General features: G+C 48.4%; 1 protein-coding gene across 2 annotated transcripts; it reads right to left on the bottom strand.

The window, feature by feature from the left end:
• Positions 1-1175: 1175 nt before the first annotated feature.
• ERLIN2 (ER lipid raft associated 2) lies at positions 1176-18017 on the bottom strand. 2 transcript variants are annotated; one of them, XR_009006532.1, is made up of 13 exons: positions 17914-18017; positions 16524-16645; positions 15151-15232; positions 14028-14074; positions 12244-12305; positions 11947-12072; positions 8553-8626; positions 8328-8386; positions 7705-7796; positions 6880-6969; positions 5089-5168; positions 4288-4679; positions 1176-3725 (listed from the first exon to the last, which is right to left on the bottom strand). XR_009006532.1 is itself a non-coding variant. In XM_007170099.2 (12 exons), exons 2-12 carry the CDS (start codon positions 16628-16630, stop codon positions 4479-4481), a joined length of 1020 nt encoding a protein of 339 aa, XP_007170161.1. In that variant the 5' UTR covers positions 16631-16645; positions 17914-18017; the 3' UTR covers positions 1176-4478. The 2 variants fall into 2 exon arrangements, 1 of the variants encoding a protein (XP_007170161.1); XM_007170099.2 differs by having other exon boundaries at positions 1176-4679.
• Positions 18018-18672: the final 655 nt, after the last annotated feature.

Here is an 18672-nt window from a genome sequence, read left to right on the forward strand (position 1 = left end):
ACCTATCTACTGCATTGCTGGAAGTACGAATTCTCAATACTGCGTTTGCTGAATTGCAGTGTTGTTCCCTTCTTCCTCTATGTGCTATCCTACCTGTAATCTTATTCCATGTTATCACATCTGTTTGATTTCCCAGTTACCTGTGTGTTTTCTAGCCTGTTTTTCCAGATGACTGAAAATAAGTTATTTTTGAACACGTATGCACTGTGCTAACCCCTTCACATGCGTTTTCATTTCATCCACTCAACCCATTTTATAGATGAAGAAACTGAGGCTCAGACAGGTTAAAGAATTTATTCAAGACCATACATCTAAGAAGTGGTAGAGAAGGGATTTGAATCTTGGCAGTCTAACTCTAGAAACTACATTCTTAATTTACCTATTCAATTGTAAATTCATAGTATTTGTGTTGGGCTCTCCAACCAACAGAGAAAGTTTGGGAGGACCATTGAAAAACCTGAGAAAGCATGGGCTAGGGTTGCCAGATTTAGCAAATAAAAATACAGTTGATCCTTGAACAATGCAGGTGTTACAGGCACTGACTCCGGCTGGCATCGACGAAAATCTGCCTATAACTTTATAGCAGGCCCTTGTATCTGTGGTTCTGCATCTGCGAAGCCAACCAACCGCAGATTGAATAGTCCTGTAGTATGTGTTTATTGAAAAAAATCCATGTAAAAGTGGACCCGTATTGTTCAAGGGTCAACTGTTCCGGATGCTCAGTTAAATGTGAATTTCATATAAACAACGAATACTTTTTTAGTATGTCTCATGCAATATTTGGGACATACTTATACTAAAAATTGTTCGTTGTTTATATGAAAATCACATTTAACTGGGCATCCTGTATTTTATTCGGCAACTCTAGGCTGGGCAGATTTCCCAGATAGAGACCGCGACTTCCCTACCGAGTTGACATCAAAGTGAATTTTGGGTCAATTGAAAGTACCTTTGCTCTTTTGGAGCAGAATTGCAGCAGTGTATGGAGTATTTTACAATAAATCTCCGTAGCACCTACCAAGAATTAAGCTGTTTATTATTTCTACATTGATAATGGGAATAGATATTCATCTGAATATATGTTTGGGGCTCGACTTAACTTACTAGGCAGAAATGTTTTATCTCTTTTTATCACCTAACTTTAGCTATTGCTAAATTTCACTGTAATAAAAAAAAAAAATACAAAGACTCATTTTATTTAGCAAGATTGAAAATAAAACTAAGACATCAAATCACACCTTTAGAGTTGTCCAAAACAGTTCTTCCATCCATCAGTCCAAGGCAATTAATCCAGCATATCATTTGTAGAGTGATTAATCTAACAACAATCATTTCTCAGTTACAAAGGGGGTCATTCAGTCCTCGGGGCTCTTTGCAAGTAGAATTAGTTTTGACTATTCAGTCACCAGCTTGCACAAAAGCAGAAATAGAGAGGAACGGAAATACAAACACAAAATGATTGGCTATTACCTCTTTTAAAAGGAAACACCAGAAATAGTGGCTAGAACCCTACTGAATAGAACTAAAGAAGCAGTGGTTAAGTCCATAGATGCAGAGTGACCACTAGTCAGGATACAACTTATCCTCGATCAAACTTAAATAGGTAAGTCAGTAAATATGAAGATCTGACTTCCACTGTTTATAAATGGTGAAGTTATCTGTGTTGAAAGATAGAGACCCATAGAGACTGCAACAGATCATTTATAAAACATCTACTTTTTCCGGATCAATATAGTTGGCCCTTTGTATCTGCGGATGTGGAACCCGCGGATACAGAGGCAGCTGTACTAGGCCATTTTATATAAGGGACTTGAGCATCCACGGCTTTTGGTATGGGGGGGGGGGGGAGGAGTGTCCTGGAACCAGTCCGCCGCGGATGCCGAGGGATGACTATATTGCTAAAATTCTTTCAGTGATTTTTTTTTCCTCTCTCAACTTAATATGATCGCAGATCCCTCCAAATTTTTTAGTCATATAACAAACTGTGGCTTCCTTTCAAATATTCTGTCCTGATATTAAAAAAGTGATTAAAAACAGTACTGAATATAGATCACTTCTGCAAAGTTTAATGAGTGAGAAACATTCAACCAAGGTGATTTTTCCTTGGGAAGTCCTACAAAAACTGACTTTTATAAACAGTTCCTTATTTTGATAGAGGTTCCATTTATCAATAGCAGCCATGACTTTACTGCCTACAAAATTGCAGGCTGTCACAGTTTACATGTTTAGAATTCAAATGTTTTTACATCAGGTTTTCTAGTAAGTGTTACAGAAACGAAGTCACACAGACAGATTGGTTAGTTGTCCCAAGCTAAGGAAACAGCCCATTTCCATGATATTCCTATTCAGGGAGGTACAGACAACATTGGAGTTAAACGAATGGGTACTACAACAGTTATATTTTTTGCTTAAAGAAGAAGTGACATTGACATTGAAGGGGGGTAGGTGTAGCAGGACTTCACTGAGGCTCCTTTGTGATCTAGTGCAAGGGACAAGCCATCACAGGATGCTAGTATTAGAAGTTCCGGTTAAGAATCTGAGCAAGCTTGCTATTCAGAGAGGCTGAGATGTCCCTGCTGCATATTCCACTGGAGAGGAGTAGTGTTTTCTGAGGCTTACGCAGCCGGTCTCAGAGCAGAGGAGCCGACAGATATGTAAATCAGGGGTGCTGGATGTGACATGGTACTCCTAACAAGTGATTAATGGCACTGAAATGGGAGGAGGGTGAGTGTATCTTAATGATGGATACCTTATGTTGGTCTTAGACTAACTGCCTTCTGCAAGGCCTTCTGAGCACATTAAAATCCATCACTCCCAGGAACATTTGGCTGCCTGCACAAAGTGTGACCAGGAATGGTGGTTTGAGAATTCTAAGTCCCACAGATTAGAACAGAGAAGGGCAACATTTAAATTAAGAGGGGTTAACCCTTTGTGTATTCCTAGGCCGGCTGAATGCTCCCCCAACTCCCGACAAGCCTGGTGCTACTTAGAAGCAAGGTAGCCCGACTTTTGGGGCCATTCGATTAATCAGAAGTCTGGGCGTGGGATCAAAAATGAGATGGAAATCTGTGCCAGAAAGTATCATTTGTAGTTTCACTGAGAAAAGAGGGGTACAGTGGGAGTTCTTCTTGGACGGGGGCAGCTAATAACAAATCCTCAGCCAGGGCTTGTCGTGGACGATACCAACAGGCTTCACTCCAGACAGCTGCCCTGCACTTAGCGACCTGGTACCCACTCCTGCCCCCAACTCCAACTTCAGGACACAAGAAAACCTTTTTTTCATGTTTGTGTTCCCCCCATCCAAATCTCCCAATTAGTAACGAAAAAACATTTGAGTGGATTCTGATGCAGCCCTTCTGACCCAGGGACTAGGGCATGAACTCGTACCCACACAGCTGTCTCTGGAAATTTAACACTCGGTGTGACCCCCGGAGCCCTGGATTTAAAGACATCGGCCGCTTAGCGAACGGCCTCCCCCTTATCACTACATCAGACAGACCCCAGCACAAGCCACAGGCGCTGAGAGTGGGGAATCTTTTGGACGAGCCCTTCTTCCTCCCCAGAGGAGGTCTTCAACCGTAGGATCCCCACAGCAATGAAAAGACACTTGATCTCAAGGAACGCACACAGTTTGCCAAGGAGGTACCACAGTGGCTAACAGATAGCACGGTCCCACTTCAGCAGCTTTGAAGACACCTGAGTTCTTCATTCCTGTCTTCTTGATGCTGAGTGGAACCAACGAACAGGTTAAGAGGAGAAAAAAACCAAATCACAGAATAGGTGAAAAGTTTTAAAAAGAACTGTGTGGTGGTGGCCAAACCCTGACCCTGGAAATGTAGTCAGAAGCCACCACGCTTTCAGCCCTGGGGCAAGGAGGGTGGTGTGTAGGAAAGCTTGCAAAACCTAGCACCAGCTCTTCCTTACCAGGGCTCCAGAGAGCGGGCCTCGGCAGTAACTCACGGGCTCACGGCCAGGAGCGCCGGGAAAGCCAACATCCACCGCAGCCGTTTCTCCACAGCTCTGCTGGCAAACTTGCAAGCACGTATTTGCTCGGTAGCTGGGCCTCACCCACGGGCATCTCCCACCTTGGAGGCACGATGAGAACACTGGACTGCCTTTCCCCAAATAAGGGCAGTCCGATCGGAGGCGACACCCTGCATTTCTCCCACTCCTTATTAATAGCATCACTAATTAAGCCAGCTTCAGAAGGGCGAAAATCAGTGCCTGGCGGTCAAAGGTCTAACCCATGGTTTCCAAATCTTAACAGAAGTCACATAACCTACTTACCTGAAGAAAACCCCAATTCATCAGTCCCTGCCCCCGCTTCCCAGGAAGGGGAATAGATTTAAGTCTGTTTCTTCTTTTTTCACCACAGTACGTGGAAGAGAGTCAAAGAAGGTAGTGTGGAAGGGAGCGGCATCCTGGTTCATCATTAAAAAATAAAGATCTCTTTGAGTGTCATGTGCGGCTGTGGACATTCAGTTCTCCTCCGCGTCCGCCTCTGAGGGCTCCTCTTCTAAGCCAAAGCTCGGCTTGTCAACTAGCGCCTCCAAGTGCTTGCCCAGGCTGCCCGGAGAGTCCACGAACATGTCAGGGATGTCTTTGCCAAAGTAAATCTTGCTGTTGGAAGCGATGGCCTTGTACTTCATCAGCTGCAAATACTCAGGGGTCAGCTTCAGCTGGAAGAAAAATGAGGAAGGAAGACTCTGGTGGGGCCAGATTAGGGAAAAGTCTGGGCGGCATCCCTTTACTTTCGTGAGGAGAGGGTCTCCGTGAGAACCACACCCCCCTGCTCCTCTTCCTGGTCTCACTGCTACATTAGTAACCGCAAAACCCCTTCTCTGGGAGAGAGTAATCTCAGGTCCTCAAGGTGAGAACTGCGAGAGTTTCAGGAGTTTCTCTGTTTACCAGCAAAATTAAACTTCTCTCAGGGTCCAGCTAAGGGAAAGGGAAGGCGCTGGCCCACACGGCACAGGAGTCCTCACTCCCGACCATGAGGGGCTGGGGCAGGCAGTGTTCTTACAACCACCCGGCAACTCTCAAGCCGGGCACACGCCCTCTGGCGGCCAGGCGGCGCTGGGCCTTTACCTTGTTTGCTTCGGCTATTTTCAGGGCAGTGTAGCACTCAGCGTCCGCTTTGGCCTTCTCCCGGGCCAGAAACGCAGCATCTTAAGGGAAGAACGCAGTGAAGTGAAGCGCAGCGGCTATCAGAAGGCTAGTCCCCGCAACTTTCCCCGACTGCCTCCGTGACCCTGGGCACACTGCTCTGGCTTCTCTGTGCTCTGATTTCCTCATTTATGAAACTGGGGAAAAGGCATTTTTTTCCTGTTTCACAAGTGGTTGTGAAAATCGACCAAGATGAAAGAGTGCTCTGACAGCATCTCCCGGTGCTGGGGACTAGCTAACCCTGAGCAAGTCTGCTGCTGTGCCCGACAGTGTGTTTTCTGACAGCATTGTGGAGAAAGGCACTGCGGCCCGGAGACACGTCCTCTTTCGAGCCGCTTACTCCTGCTGTGGCCTGTGAGGGGAGGGGCGGGACCCGCCTCCACCTCCAGTCTCTGAGCTCTCCACCCCGGCCCCCTCCCCTCCTATTACACAGCAAGAGCAAGGGAAGCCCGAAGAAGGCTCTGGATAAGGCCCGAGGTGGATCTGCCCTGAAACCGACTACCATAAGCAAAACAATTCAGCCCCTCTCCAACTTCAGCTCCCTTTTCATTTCCATCAGTCATTTCAGAAAGGCTCTAATTAGCAGCGCTTAAGCTGGCACAACTTGAAGGGCATGCCGTGCCGTGGTCCAGGCTAACACCTGTTTGGACTAAGACCCATTTAAACTTCTGCTTTGCAATCTGCTTCCTTAATCTGCTCAGACCAGCTTTCGGTCAAGCTGACGCAAAATTTTTGATGTCTACTCCCTGGCCTTGGGAATGAGGCCAGCCTTGCATGGGCAACATCTGTAGCAAAAGCCTGGGAAGCCAGGGGGGACTGCGGGTGGGTTCTCACTGCACAGCCTCAGCAGGGCCCTGGGCGGTGGAAGCCTGCAGGCCGGCTGGGGTGCATGCGGCCAACTCGACTGGCCTTACCGCCTGGTGACCTGCGTTTATAAGAAATAAAAATGTGCTGTTCAGCTAAGAGCTCCCCAGTGAGGAGCTGCTGACCTGTAAAAGCCTAACTGGCTCCTCCACGGGCACCTGCAAAGCCCGAGAGGCCCCATCGTGAGTACAACTGGACACAGCACTGTGTAGCCTGAAGCTGGGCCCTGAGGTCTTGTTTTTGGCCTAGAATTTGCTTGATATAAAGGCACCACACGGAGGAGGAGGTGAGTGGTGGGAATGAGGTGAGAGCTGAGGGGCAGGGGACTGAAGGTGAGTGAGATTCAGAGAAGCTGGCAAAGACAACACCTCTCTCCAGCTCGTGGTGTCGGTATTGCAAGGTGTCTTCTTCACACCCAGCTTAACATCCACAGGGACCCTGAGAGGCCAAAACTATGGTGATCACGGGCTTCCGAGGAGGGGGGTGGGTAAGGCAGGAGGGAGCGAGCTGCTGTCTGGACCTAGCTTCTTGGTTTACTTCCAATGCCAGACTGTGAGCGCAAGACAGCAGGGACCACGTGATTTCCCTTTTTCTTAAGCCTGGCAGAAGAGTTCTGATGGCATCCAACTAAAATCTGATGAATGACTGAATCTCTCAAGTGGAAAGTTAATGCCAGCCTGGACCGAATCTCCCCAAAACTCGAGTCAGAGCACAGAGAACAAGGGATGTTCCAAAGAAATCATAACATCTGAGAACAGAGGTTACAGAGCAAAGGAAATGACTCTCCCACCCCCTGGTCACAGAGAGGGGTCTGAGGAAAAGGCAGGCGGGAATTTCACTCTTGCTCACCTTCGATTTCCGAAATTCTCTTCTCTGTCTCCTTCTCCATCACCTTCTGCCCATAGGTGATTTCTGCCACCTGAGCCACTTTCTCTGCCTCTATATTAATGAAGTTGAGAAAAGGCTTAGAGCTCTGGTATTTCCAGAGTTTGACTGCACTGCACCTTTCACCTGATCTGAGGCCCTGATGCAGGGCAGTGGGTGAGCTCGAGTGAAGGGCCACTGGCCCAGAGGCGGCCATGGCAGGCTCTCTCTCCTAAGTCACAGGACATTTCTTCCACAGGAATGCTTTAAGGGTTAGGGTACAGGTTTCCTCCTGCCACTGCACGTTAGGAAGTGGCCAGGGCTGTGGCTGGTCGTCTGGGGCAGTGGTGAAGAACCCGGGTTCGGGGGCAGAGTCCCTGGATTTGAACCCCGTTTCCATCAGCTCTCTGCCATGTGACCTCGGGCAGTAATCTAGCCTCTGTGTGCTTCAGCTCAGTGAAAGGAGGTTAAGGATGGTGCCTTCCTCACCCGGCAGGGCTGGGTGTGTGGGGAGCGAGATGATTCACCCGCAAGCGTTTAGAAAAGCCCACGGCTCATAGTAAGGGCCCAATCGGTGTTATTATTATTGTGAATGAAGAATTAACTGGAAGGGCTCCTTTAAGAGATTTGTGGAAACTCAAAACTCACGATCGCTGGCTGCAATCTGACAATTTCAGCTCTGCTTCCGGGGGATGAAGGCCGCCCCTGCGTGTGGCAGGGCTTCGGAGGACCGTGCCCCAGGCTTCCTGAATCTCTCCACCCTCCCCAGCCCCTCCGCCCCGAAAGGGGACCCCAGAAGCACAGTCAGACCAATGAGGGCCTTCTTCCGCTCTGTCTCGGCTTCCTTCTCCACCACCTTCTGCTTCTGGGCTGCAATCAGAAGCTTCGTCTTCTCGCTTTCCCTGAAGGGGAGAAAAATGCACAGCTGTGAGGCCACTGGGGACCAGCTTCTGCGGAGCTTCACTGTGCCCTGGAGAAGACAAGCTGCCCCCGCCCAGGGGGACGCAAGCTGTCATTCCTTCCTCTCTCCTGGCAGGCTCTTTAACATCCCAGGTGAAAGCGGCTCTGCTGCAGGCAGTAACATGGCTTGCCTTCTCCTCCGAAACTCATTGGTAGGAAATAAAGCATAACTGACTTCAGTAAAAGGCACCTGCCTGCCCACTCAATCGCTGCTCCCCGTCTTCTTTGGCACGAGTCGTGAAATGCCACACACCTCCCCCCCGCCCCCTCCCCGACCCCCTGAAGAGCATCCCTGCTCTGTCGTCCCGGAGCCCAGGTGAGCGTCCTGACATGCCTGCCCCATCTTCCAGGGTGGTGCGCTGTAACAAATACTCAAGAGGGGATGTCTGGCCCGGCGTCGATCAACCCCGGGATGGGATGAACGGGAGGCGGGGGAGAGCGGTGGATACAGCTGGGGCACCGGGCACACTCACATCAGCTCGTAGTTCCTGCGGATGGCTTCGGGTATGTTGGGCTTTGTCACCCGCACAGCCTGGAGAGGGATAAAAACAGCACCCGATGGGGAGGTGAGGGGCTGAGGGACCAGCTCCCACCGGTCCTTGATCTTCCTGCACAGACAGGACATCCTCTGGAAGAGGGGATGCACCTTCCTCGGGGGTCGGGGGCGGTGGCAGGGCTCCCACCAGGGCGGTGCTTACTTGGATGACGAGCCCGGGGGCCATGGAGGTCAGGTCCTGCTGCAAAGCCAGTTTGAGATTTTCATCAATCTGATCTGGAATCAAGACACATAGAAAAAGGAGCTGTTACACTTTTCAGGCGGGGAGGAGGGAAGTATGGTGGTAGAGTGCAAGGCAAGACACCGGCTGAAGAATGCACAGGCAAAAGGTCTTCCCAAGGCAGACTGCTCATCAGAGCCCGGATGTCTAAAGACGCCCTGCAAGACTCTCACAGCGGGATGCCCACTCGGTCCGCTATGTGAGCCAGACGTGAGCGTGTCCTTTCCCTGGGGCCTCAAGAAAATATCAGCCTCGCCCAGAAGGGAACTAAACTTTACAAGGACAAACAACAACTCTAGCACATTTTTGGAGTCAGGCAGCAGCCCTTCCCTAGAAACAGCAGCAACAGAAGGTGGCCGCCTGGCTTTCACGAAGAAGGAAGGCGGAATGGCCAAGTTAGGTATTTTGAAAAAGCCAAGCACATTAAATCTAGTAATTTTAGAGGTTTCTAAAAGATAAACAGACTCTGATGTCAAGGAAAGCCCCAAGGAAGACTAATTCTATTTAGGAACTCCATCAAATAACCCAAGGAGAAAAATGACAATTTACAGTTCTGGAAACGAGCCCAAGTGGTTTGATGTGTTGTTTGCTTTGGTCCTGATTCTCTGTCTGAAACATGACACGTGAGTCATTTCACGGACAAGGGTTGGAAGAGCTGTAACCGATTGTCCCTCTAGCTGTGACCCTAGGAACAGCGGCACCCAGGCTGCCTGCTCTGGCCTGGGCCTTCCCTTCCCTGCCCCCCCCGCCCATGAGATCCTCAGTAAGATCCTGGAAGATCACCGAGAAAAGGACCCACGAAACCAGGCTGGGACATCTACACGGAACCATCTCCCTTACTGTCAGCTGCCATCTGCTTTAAGTGGCCATTCGTGATCCAGGAGCCTTTGAGGAACAGTAAGTCTAACTCCTTGCCTGTTACAGATGCTCAAACTGAGGCCCACAGAGGTTCAGTGATGTGCTCTAGCTAGTCAGGACCCCAAATGAGGAACTTGTTCAATTATTATGCTTTGGTTGTTAGGGTTGAGAACAGTACTTCCTTCAACTGTCATATCGCTAAGCAAGGGGTTTTAATACCTCTACATATCAGATACGTTCCCACCAGCCTCTCAGCACTGAGGGAGAAATGCCCATAAGGGCAGCACCTCACACCTGACATGGGTCTAACAATTTGACGGCTAGAGATAAACATTCCATTCCATATTTTCTATTTTAAATAGGAGACCAACCAAACTTTAAGGGAGATGGCCTGTACCCTCCATAAGTTAATAACACAGCTGTTTATCAGATTAAATTCTATCTGAGTCAAGGCAGAAAACTGTGACCCTGGGCTAGTAACTTTCTAGGAAAATCTGGAAGAAATATTTTGCAAGGTGGTTTACTACCAAAGTAACACCAGTACTAAGTTGTTTATAGGTGATGGTTATGCTGACAGATGCCAATTAAGTTATGTTACTAAGTGAACACAAAGAGGGTCTTCAGACAAACTTCTTAACAAGTACTGGATAACATTTTAATAAAACAGGCAAAGAGGATGCATCAGAGCAAGCAGTGATAAAAACTGCAGTCAAGCTGAAAGTCAGGGCTGTAAGTCCTGAGAGGAGGGGACCAGAGAAAAACTTTCCAACTTCAAGGAACAGGATTAGAGACTTGAGTTTCTCCTTTGCAGATGCAAATGGATTTTAAACAAAACAGTGCTTGCTGGCAAGAATGATGTTAAAAAGAAAGATATTTCAAAGCAAACATACTTCCCTAGCTCCTCTGTACAAGAAGTTTTACTTTACCAGGCCGCCAAGTTCATCTGCAAGATAGTGAGAAGTTCTCTAATGCAGAACAATTTCACATTTTAATTATCTCTACATGGAAATTAGAGCTCTTCTGTCTTTTGTTGTTTCAAATGCTTTGAAACGTTCATTTAATGGCACAAGTTCTAAAACAATGCCTAGAGAGAAAACTAAGATATTTTATGAAATTCTATCAGTTTGAGGTTAAAAAAAAAAAATCAACAGCAGATTTACTGAATTGTTCTTAACAGCACACTGAATCCAAACCCCACAAGAGAATCCAAAGCCTATAAAGTGAATTTAGATTCATTTTCTTCTGCAGAAAAGTCAAAAGTGCTTCTGATGATTTCCCAAATCTGAAACACAGTGCAAAAGGCTGTTTGCTTAATTAAGACCACTGGTGTCGCCAATGATTCCGCCTCTGTCTACTCTACAGAATGTTCTCACTCAGGGTCCTTTTAATGAAGATTCCTGGGAAAAACCACTGTCCAGTCCTGATGTCAAGAATAGCTGTTACCACTGACGGCAAAGTTCATTTGCTTTTTTTAATAAATTTATTTATTTTATTTTTGGCTGCATTGGGTCTTCGTTGCTGCGCGTGGGCTTTCTCTAGTTGCGGCGAGCGGGGGCTACTCTTTGTTGTGGTGCACAGGCTTCTCATTGCGGTGGCTTCTCTTGTTGCAGAGCATGGGCTCTAGGCACGCGGGCTTCAGTAGTTGCGACATGTGCGCCCAGCAGCTGTGGCACATGGGCTCAGGAGTTGTGGCTCGCAGGCTTAGTTGCTCCGCGGCATGTGGGATCTTCCCGGACCAGGGCTCGAACCCGTGTCCCTTGCATTGGCAGGCGGATTCTTAACCACTGCGCCACCAGGGAAGTCCCACGTGGGTCCTCTCTGTTCTAAGCGTTTCCCTATTCTTCTCTACAGGTATAGGGTAAAAACAACAACAACCAAAACCCACATAGGAACTTTAAGTAGCTATGGTCCTTGTCCCACTTCTAGAATTAAACGTGACCCTTGCTGTTCTCATCAGCCGGTCCTGGTGCCCTTCATCCAGGGTGGCATGGATGAAGCCAGAAGCCAGAAGCCAGAAGCCAGGGGAGGGAGGTCTGAGCTTCAGCTCTGCTACCAGCCAGCTCTGGCACTTTCTCCCTTTGGGCCTTAGTACCCTTATCTTGAAAGGAGGATGCTGGGTAATCTCTAAGGTCCTTCTAGAACTGATCCCTCTTTATTACAGAACGATGTTTAGGGACAGTGGGAACACATGTCCATCCCAGACCTCTGATTCAGGGCAGGAGCGAGTCCTCTCATCCACTATTACTCCTGTGCCCAACGCTCAACCACTCTCACGAGCTTCTTCCACCGGCATCAGCATTTCCCAGGAGTGCCCTGTGTGACCGCCCGCTTCCCGGGCACTGGATCTTCAGCACTTCCGGGCCTTTGGTACCCATGCCGCCCTGTGGGCAGCTCAGAAGTAGGCAGCGGCGGAAGCAGGGCTGCTCGAGCAGGTGATCATCACAAGAGGCTTTCTTACCGAACAGCTCGATGTAGACCTCCTGAAGCGTGTGGACACTGCAGAACTGGTTCAGCTCGTGGTGGATCTTGTTGAAAATGAGCGCCTTGTCGTAGTCGGCAGTGTAGTTCTTCACTATGTCATACACTGGGAGGAAGGAGAGATTCAGCATGAGGACGGGCGGGACTCGCCACATCCCCGGACACAGCGGCGGTCCCTTCCCGGGGCGCTGCAGCAGACACGGGGCCAGTGGCGGGGCGGGGGGAGTGGGCCGCGGGGGAGGGGCTGGGCTGGGGGAGGGGCACGGCAAGCACACACCTGCGTGTGGGACCAGGAAGTTCACCACCTCGATTCTGTCGAAGTAGATCATCACACCACCGCTGTCGGAAGAGGCACGGACACAGCAGTCAGGGCTAAGCTCTGGAATATGGTGCCCCTCCTAGGGGGCAGCGGCAGGTGTGTGACTCCACGGGAAAGGAGGAGAGTTCACGGGGGCGGTGGGGTGGGAGGCGGTGAGAGGTCAGAGGCAGGAGGCTCTCCAGGCAGGAGTCCTTCCGAGCCGCTAGTGAGAACACAACCTCGCGAGAAATCACACCTCCTAAAAATACCTCCGCGAAGAGAAAAACGAAACTTTGGCGGTAAGACAAGAGTAGTTCATCTCCTTTGAATCTGCAGTGCCTTTTGATTAAAGCAATCAATCGAAAGGAAGAGACTAAAGAAGGTAACGGAGTTCTCAGAACTTAAAAATGTGGGGTTTTATGGTCACTGTTTCTCACTTTGTTTTCACCATCACTTCAGTTCAGCCCTCCCCGCCCCTGACATTCATTAGAAAACAATTTCAAACATACAGAAAAGCTGAAAGAATAGTACAACTAACACTCATATATCAACACCTAAATTTAACAATTGTTAACATTTTACCTATTGATTGATCTACCTTTTTTTTTTTGCTGAACATTTCAAAGCAAGCTGCGGTCAGGATACCTTAGCCCTTAACACCTGTCAAGCATCCTAAGAATAATGACAGTCTCCTACAGAGTCACAATACCATTCCCAAACCTAAGGAAATTAGCAATAATTCCTTACCATCTAATACCCAGTCTTTCTCCAAATTTCCCCAGAAGCTCCTGTCATGGACTGAACTGTGTGCTCTCCAAAATCCGTATGCTGAAACTCTAATCCCCAATGCGAGTGCATTTGGAAGCAGGGCCTTTACAGGGGTAATTAAGGGTAAATGAGGTTATAATGGTGGGGCCCTGATCTGACTGGACTGGTAAAGGAAAGAAGAAAAAGACACCAGAGATCTTTTTCTCTCTCCACACGTGCATAGAGGAAAGGCCATGTGAGGACACAGCAAAGTAGCCACTTGCAGGCCAGGAACCAACCTTGCTGCCACCTTGACCTTGGACTTTGAGCTTCTAGAACCGTGAGAAAATAAATGTCTGTTGTTTAAGCCACCCAGTCTGTGGTATTCTGTTATGGCAGCCCAAAATGACTAACGCAGTTTCTGTAATGTCTTTAATAGCTGTTATTTTGGAACCATGTTCTAAGCAAGGTTCACCACGTTACATTTGCTTATATCTTTACGTCTCCTTTTTGACCCAAGGCCCCTCCAGATACAATGACTTTGTGATGAAATTGGGCCAGTCATTCTGTGGGATGTTCTGATTCTGTATTTGTCCGAGTGTTTTCTTGTGGTGTGGTTTACTTTGTTACTCTGTCCCTGTTCAGACCTTCCTGACTTTTCAACCAGACCACCGTATTGGTTTTCTCTTTGAATTTCCTGCCCCTGAGTTCTCCCCGCTACCACCTTTCCAACATTCTCCATAGCTAGTTCTGCTAAAGTTATCTTCCTCTAGCAAGTTATTTATGTGCTAAAAGCCTTTATCATGGCATTCAAGGCCCTTCCAAACTTGTCTCCCTTCTGTGATTTTTCTCTACTGCATTCCACCACCTACTCAACTCAGAACATAGGGAGCTTGGGGACAAAGAACTTGGTGAAACCACCAAGGGGTACGTCCCTTTTCACTGTCTCTTACTGTAGCCAGCCAGATGGCCTTGCCTCTTATGTGGGCTTCACAGCTTTATTCTGGGCACCTTACCTTGTCCCACAAGGTACATTCTTCACCTCATCTGTCTGGAGTGTGGTCTGGAATTAGGGGAGACATAAGATGCGGTAAGGTGAGCAGTGACAAACAAAGTGAGTTCTTTTGGGAAACCTAAATAGCCTTGGCCTTGAATACTTATTTGGGTTAAACTTTGCCTCTGTGAAACGTGAATACCCCCACTGAATCCTCCTCACTTACAGAGTGTGAGACTAAACCAAGCAAAGGTACCCACCCTGCTTCCCTGTAAATGAACCACCACATGAACAAGCTGAGCAATGATGGTTTAGTGAAAAAGACCCTGGATTAGGAGTCCTAAGACCCGTGTTTACTTCCATTTCTTCCATTTACTAGTCTTGAAACAGCAGATTCTTTATTTAACCTCATAGCCTCTAAAACCTGCTTGGCCCATTCTCAGGATTATTGTGAGACTCAGATGAGATAATGTGCATGAATGCACTTTGAAAACCATCAAGCACAGTAAATGGCAGAAGAAACCTACAGGGCAAATGCTGATGAGGTATACCAGGATATTTTCCTGGGTTAGTTTAAAAGTCATTCTCTGAATCTTCTTATTCCTCTTAGCTGGATATACTTCAAAGATGACTAGTCTAACTTAGCCTGGCTTTGGGTCTGTCATAACTAATCCTACACCTATTTTAGATGTCATTTCCCTTCTCCAAGTTCACCCCCCCCCCAATTATGTTCACATCTCTGAAGTTCAAAAAAGAACCAGCAAAATTACCATGTTTTATTTCCATCTATCTTGGTAGCCTGTGGTTTAAAACATACAGATGCACAAACATCCTATTTTTCCTTCTGCATATTCAGAACAGATTCTTCTCTGGTTTTGTCTTGAAGTGAAGCCATAGTTCCCAGCTGGGAATGACGGGCCAAGGCAATGACCGCGTTCAGCTATTTCAACGATCAAGTAAAACCCCAGAAGTGAATGGCTCACGGAGCCTCATACTTTATATTATATATATGACTTAGTCTTAAGTGATTCCTTGGAAAGGCATTATACCCATCCACTCATCCAATGGCTAAATCATTCCAAATCAGGCACTAATCACCACCCAAGTCTGCAGTCGTCCAGCCCTGCCCCACAAGCCGAGTATACCTGCACAGACTTATAGGATGTGATGAATGGGAGCATGAGATGGAAGCCAGGGCCGCTGGTGGAAGTCAGCAGGGCACCGCCTCTGCAGAGGAGGGAGAGAGAGGCAGGCTTGGTTTAGCAAAGGGGTGTCTGTTACATCAATACTGTTTGGGCCCACTTTCTCTGCAGCCCCATAAACATTTAATATAGAGTGACATGTGCCAGAGCCATGCCCACAGATCCCTTTCTTCCTCTCAGCTTGACCCTAATATTCTAGGAAGCCTGATGCTAAAACCTAAAACCGCTATTCATGCTTTGCAGTGAGAAAAATGGGCACACAGACAAAGTGGAATAAAGACAGCAGAATCCCTGGCTATACTTGAGGTAAGAGAGGAGAGCTGTTTTGTCGTATCTGTTGGGCTTGTGGCGATCCACAAGGGCAGTTAAATCTGGTAATACAGTGACCAATTAATGGTACTAGTGTTGGAGTCCAGTGACACAAAGAACCAAAAGAATAATTTTAAGTACACTTGATAAACCATCTAAATATTTTTTTGGCAGTACAGTTACTTTTCTAATCAAGTTATATGTAAATGGTAATAAAATTAAAAGCCATTTTGGGGGACATAGAAACAGATGGTGGGAAGAAATAATTAAAGGGAGAGGGGAACCCAATCAGATTTCTAGAACTCGCTATTGGCATCCAGAGAAAAAGCATTACGGGGTACATATAAGAAGGCGTTCATAAAGACTTAAAGCAAATAACTTGGTTATGGAGGTTACTCAAAGGAAAGCAACCTAAGATTTATATTAAATGCTTTTTTGCTTTATATTATTTAAGTCACAGATACATTTTTTTTTAAAAAAGAGCAATAAAAATAAAGTGATATAATGGGTTATTGCAAGAACCACTATCCTAGAGCTTGCCTTGATGGATACAAATCAACCTGCAGGCTCTTTCATTTTTCCTGAAATGTTAATTTTAAAGAGTAGGTCCCCATTACATCTCCTCAGGTTGCCATCAAGAACCGGTACTCATCAGAGGTAAACTTGTGGCGCCAAGACGCCCAGAGGGAAGTAGGAGAAAACAATGTTTCAGAGATGATCTTCAAGGAGCATGGTTGCCTTTAGGTTTTCTCTCTAAATCTCTCTACACGTTTATCGATTATCATCCATGGCATCAGACTACTAGGTTTTATATTTACATTTATATATGTATTTACGTGTGTGTGTGTATTCCCCTCTCCATGGTCACGGACACAAAAGCTCAATCTAAAAGACTCCCCTAATCAACAAAATAGAAACACAATTGGCCAGCAGAATCTGTTAAACATTGACTAGGAAAGCCAGTCATTGAACAGGAAGTTGCAAGCAACTCCCTGTCGCTGCCTTACCTGTAATACACCCCAATATGTCCCTCTTCTATCTTGTGCACAGCTGAGAAGAGAGATGCACACAAGAAACTGGCAGCCACAGCCAAAACTGCTCCCAACTGAGCCATCGGTGAGCGTTCACCCTGGGGGAAAAGATACAGCAAGACGTGTGCGCTCTGACTTGCGGGAGAAAAGCTCTCACAGCAAGAGCACCTCCCCAAGCTGAGCTCTGGAAAGTGGCTCACGTCCAGCCTGTAGTAGTACGAACACAAGGCTAGATCTACAACTCTCTTCCTCCTTGCTCTCACTTGGCACCACCATTCCTTAACTATGGAATTATACTCTCCACCTCCCCGAAGAGGCAGTGGCTCCAGATACAGCCGTGGTCCAAGCGAGAACCAGTGCCAACTGGGCAGCGTTCAGGACACAGCCTTCCCTTCCTGTGAACACGAATGGGCTGTCACCGGAGCCGCTCATATTAGTAAAAGGGAAGCGAGGCAGCTGCAGTACGTTGGTCCAAATTACAGAGGATGTCAGATGACAGGCAGTTGTGGCCGTGTAATTCTGGTCAGAGCCTCCCAGCCCTAATTGCCTGCCACTTCAAAGGAAACCATTATTTACTCCTTTCAGAGGCTGGAGCGACAGAGACAGCATGCGAGCCGAGTTCCATGGCGGGATTCTCTGGCCTTTCATCCACCTTCCCAGTTATTCCTTTGGCCCTAAACAATATAGGGCTCTGAGCAGCACTGAAGCCACACTCCCTCCCATATGCTTGACCGGCACTTTGCACCTGACAGGTTCCCCAAGCCCATGGTTAGAGGGGAAAGGGGGTTCCCCAGGCTGGGTAGACTCTGGGGCTCCTGGGTTCAACTGTATTCAGGCACCAGGACGCGAACGAGTTGGCATCCAGAGACTCATTTCCTGAACACTGAATGATCTGGAAAAACTGCGGTAACTGTCAGCGAGGTTCCCAATCGGGCGCGCCTGGGCCCACGCGTCCAGCGCGTGGATTTCTGCCGCCCGGGTCTAACTTAACTTGGGCGCAGACGTCTGAGAGGCGCTTATTTTACGGTGCGGCCTCCAGCTACCGATCTGCAGCTGCGTCCTATCTGCAAAAGCCCTTTGCTCCCCGAAGTCACCCCCGCCCCACCTCGCGCTCCTTCCCTGCCCTCTTCTGAGAGAGGGTCGCGAGTCCCAGGAGCCCTGGGTCGGGGCTGGAGGCTCTAAGAGCCTCCGCTCCGTCCCGCCTAGAGGCTCGCGGGGAAGGGACGGGACAGAAAGGGGTTGCTTTCCCGCTCCCGAGGGAGAAAGGATGCTGTGCTGGGGGCCGGGGGGAACCGCCGATCAGCTCCTGCCGGGAGCCTCACCGAGGCCCAAGCGCGCGCACTAAGGTGGGGGGGGGGGCGCGTACCAGGCTGTCCCTCCAGGCGCTCCGTACTCGTCCGAACCCCTGTGCAACCGCAGAAACCGCCACACCTCTCCGCACGCCACTTCCTTCCGGGCCCGTCGCTTCGATGACGCCATTAGTTCACGCGAGAAGACCACGCCCCTTCTCTCCCTAGTTCGCCAGTGCCGCTCCCGCGCCCCGAGCGGGCGGTGGCCGCGGGTGGCCGCCAGGAGGCGCCCGCGACTCGGTCCGGGCGGTCAGGACTGCGGTCTGGGATTTCCGGGGTGAGGGTGGTGCGGGCGCCTGGAGAGTGACCCTGGGGACGAGGTGAGTGGCGGCGGGTGCTCAGACCGACGTGTCACTTTCCGAGAATTTGACTTTGGAGTTTGCTCCGGATTCCCCTCCACGTTAGGTCAAGCCTGTTTTTTTGTTTGTTTATTTGTTTTGTTTTGCTTTTTTTCGGAGCAGGTACCAGTGACTTGCAAGCCTTCTAGCCCTCTGTTCCGCTCTCCTGTAGCACCGCTGAATGAAACATCCTTTAAATGTGCAGATTAGCACCGTTACGTAGCTAATCAACAGTCTCTACTTTGAATTGCCCTTTATGCTTTTCTAGGAACTTTGGCCTTTGAGGTCCCTACAGCACCGTAAAGTAGATTAAGAAGGAATTATCTCAATTTTAGTGAACAAAATCTAGGTTCAGTGAGGTGCGAGGGTAGCAGTGGATGAAAGCCTGCTTTGCTCTTCCTTAACGTCAGGAGTTTAACTGCCTTGTAACTGGTGCCG

Source organism: Balaenoptera acutorostrata, chromosome 21 (assembly GCF_949987535.1).
Source record: "Balaenoptera acutorostrata chromosome 21, mBalAcu1.1, whole genome shotgun sequence".
NCBI classification, from domain to species: domain Eukaryota; kingdom Metazoa; phylum Chordata; class Mammalia; order Artiodactyla; family Balaenopteridae; genus Balaenoptera; species Balaenoptera acutorostrata.